This window comes from Tupaia chinensis, unplaced genomic scaffold (assembly GCF_000334495.1).
Source record: "Tupaia chinensis unplaced genomic scaffold, TupChi_1.0 Scaffold144418_1, whole genome shotgun sequence".
In the NCBI taxonomy this organism is placed as follows: Eukaryota; Metazoa; Chordata; class Mammalia; order Scandentia; family Tupaiidae; genus Tupaia; species Tupaia belangeri.
The window spans coordinates 31330-41869 of record NW_006204278.1 but is presented as its reverse complement, the minus strand read 5'-3'; the positions used below and the strand labels follow the sequence as shown (position 1 = coordinate 41869).

At 48.4% G+C, this 10540-nt stretch overlaps 1 protein-coding gene across 1 annotated transcript; it reads right to left on the bottom strand.

Annotated features, from left to right (window-relative positions):
* Nucleotides 1-6273: 6273 nt before the first annotated feature.
* Nucleotides 6274-6754, bottom strand: LOC106733700 (immunoglobulin lambda variable 4-69). Its single transcript, XM_014583641.1, has 2 exons — nucleotides 6712-6754; nucleotides 6274-6611 (listed from the first exon to the last, which is right to left on the bottom strand). The coding sequence occupies exons 1-2, from the start codon at nucleotides 6752-6754 to the stop codon at nucleotides 6274-6276; spliced, it is 381 nt and encodes a 126-aa protein (XP_014439127.1).
* Nucleotides 6755-10540: the final 3786 nt, after the last annotated feature.

Below are 10540 nucleotides of genomic sequence, written 5' to 3'. Positions count from 1 at the left end.
CAGGCCTGAATCCCTGAGGCTGATATTTGCTTCTATGCATCAGAGGTCGGGGGTACTTCCTGGCCACAGGTAGCACCAAGACATGATTCTAAGGCCCATATTTTCAGATGGTGCTTCTTCCAGTGAAGGAGATGGTAACCAGCTCAGCTACAGACCCCCCTGCAGGCTCCTGCCTCAGCCCTGACCTTCCCCAGGACAAAAGAGTCAGAGGGGGCGAGTGAGACATGGCATGGCCAGGGAGCAGGGCAGAGCCAGGACCTCCCAGGGCTAGCCCTGGATGCCAGTCTCCAGCCCTTTGTGAAGACCATAACATTGAGAGAAACAGGGGTCCAGGCCATTGTTGGGGTGCTCCTGGCTCTACTTCCAGAGCCACACAGCTTGCATTCCCCTTTTTGTCAGGATTTCAGGTACACACAAACACTTGTCATGTTCTTCAAGCTGCTGGGCCTGAAATTTGAACTGGTATTTAATTCCCCCCAGCCTTGTGGGATTGGTCTCTCTTAACCACTAGCCTACAAGGGCCAGTCCATGTCATTATATTCTAAAAATGTCAGAATCCTTCACCTTGTCTTGTTCTTGATATTGGAGAACCCCCCAAGGTGAACCTTCCTGCCCTCCAACTCACCCTCTTTGTTCTTTTGAAATATGTATTATTATTTTTTTTAAGTTTTGCTAGGACGCATGTGCTCAGCATGAAGAGACAGTGAGAGAGAGAGGAAAAGTGAGAAATCCCCACCCAAGGGATAAGGCCACACCGCAATCCCTTTTCTTTCATTCTCCTGTCAGGATTTTCGGCAGACATGCACATGCCCTGGCATGATTTGCAAGCCACCAAGTCTGGGACTGGATCTGTGCAGTTAGCCCTATGGGCTGCAGCACTTTAACCATCACACCACCTGCTGGCCCAAAACACATATTATTCTTATTGCTATTTTTATTTATCTTCTCTGTGTTCTTTCAGACAATGTCAGCTTTCTGAGGAAGGGACCTTTCCTGTCTTGTCTCCCCATGTCCTGAACCACACAGCTAGATCTGCCCCACAGGGGTTTAAAATGAGAAGCTGCACAGCCTCGACCTGCCTTAGGAGCTGACCCTGATGAAGATACCGGGGGCCAAGACCTGCAGGGTCCTCCTTGCCTCTCCATTGGCAGAGACCCGAGGGGCACCCTGCAACCATTAGTCTGAGAGGAGACCAAGGTGGTGAGATCACCTGGAGGAGGTATCAGAACCAACAACTCAGAGCTTAATGGCTAATTGTTGAGTTCAAGGGAACATGAACATCAGTTCATGAAATAGATAAAGATGGAAAAATACAGAGATGAACAATGAGATTGGAGTGAAGGATTAGACTCAGAAGGGACAAAGAGACTGGCAGGTCCTGTGCCCCAGGGATTCAGGGTGATGACTTCCCTCAGACCAAGAGGTTGTTGTTGACTCTGCCAGATGGCCTCAGAGGTCATGGGGAAGGGAAGGTGGGCTGAAGATCTATGTTAGAAGGTTGTGGCATGAAGAATGCAGAAGAAAACTTTAAAAAGAATTTATGGGCTCCCTTTGAAGACATACTACTTAGGCCAATCAGTAGCCTAGTGTTTAATGCAGGTGAAACTCTCATGACTGACTATACTGTTCAAGTACCAGACTCAGTGGCTTGAAAAACACATGAGGCAGGTGTGTATACATGTTCAAAATCCCAAGAGGAGGATAAAGGAGAAGGTATTGTGGTATAAGCATCCCCATAGGGAGTAATTTATCACTTTCTGTTTTTCTCTTTTCTCTCGGTGAGTATACACACACTGTGGCAAAACTAAAAAGAAATAATAACAACAACATCAACACAACAACTCTGATCAAGCTTTGCGGTCTTACTGTTTCCTTAAGAACATAACAGTGGAATGAGAGATTTGACATATGCCCTTCTCACATTTTATAGACTCATTAGTTCATCTTTGTATTATTATTCTCTTCCCCTTCTCTAGTAATATCCTAATATATTTATATAAATACAGCTGTCTATCAATTCAGTGTTGTATCTGAAGAGTGAATTCTGTAACACCAGGAGTTCTTGCACCCTGAAGGATTCTCAAGAGGTACTACAAATGCAATTTGATGACCCAGTTACACTGTAACCATCCCTGCTCTTTAGAGGACAGTGGCCTAAAGGTGGATATTTGGGGTCATGAGCCTATAAGTGCTAACAGAGCTGGGAAAGTGGGTGAGAAGCTAGCAGGAGTGCATTATGGGAATAGGAAATGGCCCTAGGCTTGAGGGTGTACCCTGTGACTGGGTATTAATAGAACAGCCCAGATATGAAACTGAGGGGGAAAATCCAAGGAGGGGACGCCAGGAGAATCCATAAGGGCTCATCAAAGTTAGCTTTGTGTCCTAAAGGGACAGTGTCACAAGTGATCAATGTCAAGCTAACTGATCCCAGAAGAGGAGCTGACTGAGACAGCATCATCTTGTTCATCTTCCTTAACTTTTCTAAAACACATTTACTTCCTATAGACATTTTTACCCATGTTCTTTCTCTTAATCTAGTTACTTACAACTCCCGAAGGAAAGGGACCCTTCCCAACTGGCCTACAGTGTACCCTGAACCCCATTGATGCAAGAGAGAGCTGGGTAATCAGACCCAACACCCATGCTGGTTCTCTTCCAATACTCACAAAGAATTAGAGACATGGACACAGAGAGGATATAGTGAAGTGGAGTGCCTTAAGAGAGGGAAGGAAGAACAGAGCTCCCAAGCAGGGAGCAGATCCCAGATAGGTTGCAAAAGAGGAGCTGGAGGTGACGAGTTTTTATCTAGCGCTCTGAGCAATGGGCTGACTTTCTGATAAGGAAGTACAAGATTTTTCTTAATGTGAAGTAATCAATGATGTCAACAGACTACACTCTCCACTACTAGGGGTCTGGGTAGTTAATATTTTATCTTACAAATGAACTAGGGTGGTTCCCTTTTTGTTCTCTTATACACGGTTCTTGCATTCTTCTAGCTTTTCTCGAGCAGAACAGACCCTGATAGTTCCTCCTTGGAATATAATATTCATAAGGACGTGAACTCAATGGCTATGTTGGCTTCTCAAACAGGACAAAACCAACTCTGGCAGTAAGCGGTGCTCTGTGTGGGCAAACGGTGAGAACTAATAATTGATCTCTAATGAGAAGATTAATTATTTTTGTTAATGGCTCAAATACAATGACTCCATCTCATCTCCACCTTTCTGGTCCATGGACCCTGTCTCTATCTACATAACCAGAAATCTGACTCCTATCTCACCATGACCACAACCAATGCCTGGCACATGCAGGAAATGGTATGGAAGGATGATACCATATAGTCGATCTCCCAGGTCAGACACAGCAAGGCTCTGAGTTCCTGATACTCTCTTGCTATGGAAGGAATCATATCCACCACCACCCCCCATTATATATTTATAATCAAATCCTACTGTGTATTTAGAAATTGGGTCTATGAAGGGAATTAAGGTTAAATTAAGTCATCTTCCTTGGATTCTGCTCTTTTTTAGCACCCTCTGATCTTCCCCCTCCACGTGTTACACTCCCCTCTTTCCCCAGATCCCAGACTAGATCCCACTCCTCCAGAGCAGGCTAAGGTAGCCCAGTCTCCCACCACCCACTGCCACTCCCCCAAGGCCCCTTCCCTGAGTGAGTGCACCGGATCCTGTCTCTTCTCTCAAATTTCTTGCTTGGTGGCTGACATTAAGAAGCAGAGCTGGGGAACCAGCAGTTAGCGTAATGGCTATGTTGCTGGACTACCACGTAGTCGACCACGGTTCACGTCCTGGACCCGGTGGCTTAAAACTCATGCCGGGTGCGTATGCATGCGTGCCCAAGATCCTGAGAGGAGAATGAAGGAGAAGGGATTGCGGCATGACCATCCCCCCTGGGGGGGGTGATTTCTCACTTTCTGTCCCTATGTCTCTGTCTGTCTGGCAAGTGCACGTGCCCTATAGTGAAAACCTCTCCAAAAGAAGAAAAAAAAAGGTTTATGGGAAATGTGTATCATGAAGAGAAAGCATATGGTTTAAAAAAATTAAAAAATAAAAAGAAGCAGAGCTGGATCAGGGAAGGCACAGCTGGCTGAATTTGGCTTTCTAATACATCTAATTAAAGATGTGTTCATAATTCTTCTCAAAGGAAACCCACTTGGGAGGAAGGCCCAGCCAGGGCACCATAGGTCCCAAGGACAGTTTCCTGACACTGGAGAACAGTGGGAGAACATCTCTGTGCATCCTTCAATAGTCACCTGTCATGAATCTCCTTTGTCTGACTATTTCCTGACCCCTGAGTATCAGCCCCATGAAGTGAAGTCCTGGATAAGCAGCAGATCACATGGAGTGCAGTAGGAGGTGGTGACTGCAGGACCTGACTCATGGTTGAGGGACCTGATGTTGGGTATCCCTGTGCACACGTAGGTCACAGAGACTGTTGCAGCTTCCTGTGGAGGAGGCTCTGTCTGCTCAGCATCCCTGGACCCCAGAGACTCTCCTTCTCTGAGCTTCAGGAGGAAATAGCAGCTCCCAGGACTCAGGAGAAAAAGCAGCTGGAGGGAGGGGACCATCTCCTGGAGTTGCTGTGAGACTTGGGCTTGGGGCACACTGGCCTAAGACCAACCACAAGCTGTGAGGCCACACAGGGATCTGAGTCAGTCTGAGACTCTGTGATGGGCATAAATGACATCAGTCACCTCCGTCCTATTCCACCATCTCCCTGGAGAGACCCAGAGACCTGAGGACTGACTTATGTCACTGCAGACATGACCAGATTGAGAAGATACTAGCAAAGAATCCAGTAAGAACATTGACAAAAAGGAGAAGGCACTCTCATATACTCTGGTTCTAGGGAAACATGTTCTGGCTAAAAATGCCATCAGAGGTCACCCATAGCTACACACGGACCCAGGCAGTGTGGCAGTGAGGGCACAGGCAGAGAGCACACAGGAGAGGTTCAATCTCACTTCCCATGGTCTAGAGCCTGGTGTGAGGGCCAGTGTTACCATGATAAGTCCCACAGTAATAGTTGGCCTCATCCTCAGGCTGCAGCCCAGAGATGTGCAGAACACCTGCATTGGCTGAGGTGTCCTTGGATCCAGAGAAACAGCTGGGGACCCTAGAGCCCCGGTGCTTGTCTGAGTCTGACTTGTAGCTCAGGAGATACTTGGAGGACTCCCTGGATTCTGCTCATATCACTGTACACCATAGCTACCAATGCTGAAGCCATGTCCACAAGGCCCCTTCCTGCCTGCACAGTGAGAGAAGCCAACAAGAGGAGAAGAGTCCAGAACATGGTGGACACAGTCTCTCATCCCTACATGGCTGGGCTGCCCCAGGCCTCTTTTTCCTCCCACCCTCTGCCACAAGAGGGGCTCTTCATGCAAATATGTGTCTATACAGTGACTGCTCAGCCCCCTCCCTGAGCCCTGGCCTGGGGCTCAGCTCACACTGCAGACTGAGGGGAGGGAGATTTGGTCAATCACTTGGGGAGTCCTGGGAAGAAGCACCTGCTGGGACAGCACAAAAGGCCTTGTTCAAGGGACTCTGCCAGTTAGAGAGGACACAACTGCTGGGTCCCCATCAGGGAGCACAGGGCCATCCCCAGGCCCAGGGTCCTCTGAGGAACTTAATAACTGGGCAGTACTGCAGTGCTCCCTGTTGCTCACAGGCACAAAGGGCCACCAGACCCAGAGATCTAGGGGCCTACCTGGTTCTTACAGTTCACCAGGCCCTGTCTGTGCTCATTGCAAAGTCTCTGATTTCTACAGGGTGACTGTGTAATCTTACCGTCTCCCTCCCAGCAGGTCCAAACATGTGCACAGGCAGAACAAGGCCTCAGCCCCCAGTACAGTCTAGTAAAGGCTTCCTGGAGCACACGTGTCTTCAGGGCAGTGTCACAGTTTGGGACAGGTGAGCAGAGTGAAGGGCCTGTGGGGGCCTTAGGGACATGTGTACATGATGATTTCCCAGGTAACTCAAGTGCTCAGTGTCTGCATCAGGGAAGGAGAGCATCCTGCGTCCCTCATGTAGTGAGCACACAGCAGAGCAGCCCAGGTGGCAGAATCTGAGTGCTGTCTGCATCACTCTGTAGGTGCCTTCCCAGGACTGCTCACAGGAAGCTCTTGGTAGAAATCAGACACGCTGATTCTCTGCTTGTAAAAGTATAACAGAGAAATGGTCTTCGGGAGGGCAGACACTCCTTGGGAGCCATGTGTCAGTCATGGTCATGGAACAGTTTTTCTCCCACTTCTTCATCTCAATCACTGTGCTTTACTGGAATGGGGCCTCTACTGCTATGAGATATGCCACTGATGTAGTCAGCCTCATCCTCAGGCTGGAGGTTGGAGAAAATCAAGTAGCAGTTGGCCCCAAAGCTGGAGCCCAGGAAGTGATCAGGGATCCCATCCTCCTTCCTGTGGCTTCCATCACTGTTAAGCTCCATCACATACCGAGGGGCCTTCCCTGGCTGCTGCTGGAACCACTCGATGCTGAAAGTGTTGTGTTCCCTGCTCAGAGTGCAGATGAACTTGGCCAAGGCTCCCAGGGAGGCAGATGTAGATGACAACCGAGTCAGCACAGGCTGGAAGAGGGACCCTGAAATGCAGACACCCATTATGGCATGGGGAAGGTCATTTCTCCTGTGGCTGGGGGGGCTTTCAGGAGCAGGGATCAGGATGCTGAGGAGAGTTTTGACCTGCGCAGTGGAGAAGGAGGAAGGAGAGTGGGGTCTTGGCCATGGTACAGATGTCCTGGAGCCGTGCTGAGACAGACATGCTGCAGGGCTCTCTTATCCTCCCTCTAACTCAGAGCATGATTGAAAAGGGTGTTTTATGCAAACCATCTCTTTTCTCCCTTTCTGTCCAACCTCCTCCCTCAGTCTATGATCTGTTCCAATGACTGGTGTCAGTTCTGAGAGTGGGAGAGCCTGTGCCTGACCTGAGGCTTCCCAAAGGCTGAGAGGGGACTCAGCCTCTAGACCCAGTAAGCCCTGCACAGAGACCAGGAGATAGGTGTTTATTTTCCTTCTAAGAGCTGCAAAGTCCCCTCAGTGCAGGTCCGCAGTGACCCCGATGCCCAGGCCCATCATGTCTGTGACCAGATGGCAGGAGGTCTCCAGGGCTCCTGCCTGTACTTGGTCCAAGGGCAGAGCGAGGCTCCTCTTAAGGGGAAGCCTCTTCCTTTCTCAGTCCTTAGTTTCCAATTGTGTCTTCTCATGGGAGTAGAACATAGGACTCTCCACAGCTTGTAAGGAGTCCTGGGAAAGGGGTGTCTCATATACAAACCTCAGGGGGAACCAAAGTGCTGCAGCCAACAACAAGACTGTCCAGCATGACCTCACCTCACTGGCTGCTCAGGAGCCCGGTATTTCTTTCTACTTGGTCCCTCTCCAGCTGCACACATGGAGCAGTGTGGAGAGGGCTGGAAGAACCCAGAGCATGCCTGGTGGTTCTCAGGACTAACTAGGAATGAGAAAGACCCCAGGAATAGAAGAGCATGGTGCTATAAGGTGTGGAAAGTAAAAGTGGTTGACTTGAGGCATCTGATGTCAGGCAGGGATTAGACAGGTCAAAGAACGAAGAAGGGGAGTGAGTGACAGCTTCCAATGGAAGATCTGAGAACATGCCCCTAGCTGTTCCAATGTAAAGACCTCGGTAATAAAGAGAGGTCACAGGAGACAATGGGGTGGTAGGAAAGGGAGGAAGACCCAGGATGTGAGCAGAAGAAGCAGAAATCAGAGATGGAGAAGGGGGGGTCTGTGAGGATGGTCCTCATTGAGATAAGACTGGAGGGGACAGCACTAGGGTGCCTGGGCACCTGGCAGAGTGAGGACAGGCCCAGGTGTGGCTCATTGTGTTTGCTTTCATTTCTGTTCTTATTTCATTTTTTTTTCTTTGGGAAAGGTTTTCGCTACGGGGCGTGTGCACTCGCCAGACAGACAGAGAGAGACAGAGACAGAAAGCGAGAAATCACCCCCCAGGGGGGATGGTCACGCCACAATCCGTTATCCTCCATTCTCCTCTTGGGATCTTGGGCACGCACACACACATGCCCAGCATGAGTTTTAAGCCACTGGGTCCAGGACACGAACCGTGGTCAACTACATGGGAGTCCAGCGACATAGCCATTACACTAACTGCTGATTCCCTCTGTTCTTACTTCTTAAACACCATGATTTTTTCCCAGCTCTCAGTCCTCCTCTCCTCTCTGCAATCCCCCTGCTCCAAATGTGGCTTTTTCTTTAATTAAACTCATTCTATCTGTGAGAGATTTCTCTTTGGTATCTACCAATAAAGAGCTTTGCTTTGTGTTTTTCAGTATTCTTATGAATATGAAGATAATATATGAACGTTGATTTGGGGGGAATACTCATTTTGTAAGAGCAGACTCTCAGGTTCCACTGCAGAAACACTGACTCAGGATACAAATTTTACAGGATGCCCAAGTGGCTCGTGGGCACATGACTGTGGGAGCAGCCCTAGTGAAAGTTGCCCCAAGAATGTTTAGGTTGTGACCTGACTTTCTGGCCTCAGTCTATCCTGCTTCCAATCATCCTGGCCAGGACACTTACACCCTCTTTTTCACTTTGGGTATTCCACGTTGGTCATGAGAACTCCAAGCCTGCATGGAAATGGCAGCCTCTGCTCAGGAGTCACAGATCCACAGACATAGTTGATGTCCTTCATTAATATCAACAAGGCTTATACTTGTTCACATCTTCCTATCTCGAGAGCAGTGAAGAACTGCAAGTACTTAAAACTAAAATTTTGTATGCGTACTTACTTAATCTTAGCCATATTAAGCAGTCATTATATATTTGTGCATAATAAGACATGAAATTCCCTGTAGTTAAGCTCCTGTGACAATAGCAGGGTATGAAGGGTAGTACAGGAGCACAAATGAGATCCTATTTGTGGAAAAATGAGAGGCCAAGATGAAGGAACACACGCTAATTCAGATCTGTGGTTCTGCTGATTGTGTGGTTGCCACTGTGCTAAGGCAGTAATAATCATGTGCCACAATCTGAGAGCCCTAAACAACAGACATGTACTGTCCTATGGTTCCGGAGGCTCGGTTTCTGAATCCACAGGACAGTGCCATGATCTCCCTGAGAGCTCTTGGGGAATCCTTCATCCTCTCTTCTGGGCAACACCAGGAGGGCCCTGACTGGCAGCTGTGTAACTACCCTCTCTACCTCCTTCTTCACATGACTTTCCCTGCATGTCTCTATTGTCACAGCTACTTTCTAATAAGGTTATTGGTCATATTGGGTCAGGAGGTCACTCTACTGCAAGGTGGCCTCATCCTAACTAATAGATTTGTAAAAACTTAATTTTCAAAATAAGCTTGTGTTCTGTGGTAGAAGGGGTAAGATGGGACCAGCAGTTGGCATCATGGCTATGTCACTGGACTCCTATGTGGTCGACCACAGTTCTAGTCCCAGACCCAGCAGCTTAAACTCACACCAGGCACTTGTGCATGTGTGCTCAAGATCCTGAGAGGAGAATGGAGAAGAGATTGAGGCATGGCAATCTCCCCTGGTGGGGGGTGGGGGCGATTTCTCGCTTTCTGTCTCTGTCTTTCTGATGAATGCACATGCCCTATAACAACAGCAACAAAAAAAGTCCTCTCCAATTTTCAAGCTGTTGGGACTGGGATTTGAACCCCATAATAGGCCATGTGGACCTGACTCCCTTAGCCATTAGGTCATGAGGCTAGCCCTGGGCTTTTTTCTTGGAGAGGTTTTTTGCTCCAGGGTGTGTGTGCTTGCCAAAAAGACAGAGACAGAGAAACAGAAAGTGAGAAATCACCCTCCAGGGAGGATGGCCACGCTGCAATCCCTTCTCCTCCATTTTCCTCTTGGGATCTTGGGCATGCACGCACACACGCCTGGTGTGAGTGTAAGCCACCGGGTCCGGGACCCAAACCATGGTCAACTACATGGAGTCCAGTTATATAGACGTGCCAACTGCTGGTCCCGGGCCTCTTATAAGAACTTTGCACTTATGACCAATCACCTCCTGGAGACACCATTTTCTTATACCATCACATTGGGAGTCAGGATTGCAACACAGAATTTTGGTGAGGACAGAAACACTCAATATGATAAACCCTATTTGCTAAGAGTAGCTGTTCCCTCATTAACTGTCCCCTTTATCAAGCTTTCTGGGATAAACCCTTGCTGTTAGAGTGGGGAAATAAGGACAAAAGGAATTCATTGTATCCAAATTCTTATCTCAGCTTGGGATCTTTCAAAAGCAGACCCAGAGCAAGAAGTCTGCTAAGCTCGTTCTAGGATAAACTGGTATGCATGGAACTCAATATAAAACCTCATCAATATTGGCCTTGAAAGACACTAGGTCCCAGAATTGGTTGGCCCAATGGCTCCTCTACTTAGCAACTGTTTCTCAAGTAGCAGAAACAGGTGCACATGAGTGCTCTCGAAGGTGGGGGGTCATCTTGATCCACTTAACCCAGGCATTCTGGGCTGGAGATTGCAGGACCCAAACTCCCCCAACATACAC

What these genes read in the sequence shown, in the direction of transcription:
- LOC106733700 (XM_014583641.1), bottom strand. Translation starts at nt 6,754, where the DNA reads ATGGCCAAGACCCCACTCTCCTTCCTCCTTCTCCACTGCGCAG. An exon ending in CCTCCTTCTCCACTGCGCAG is followed by an intron (nt 6,612 to 6,711) that starts GTCAAAACTCTC and finishes TCTGCATTTCAG; the next exon opens with GGTCCCTCTTCCAGCCTGTG.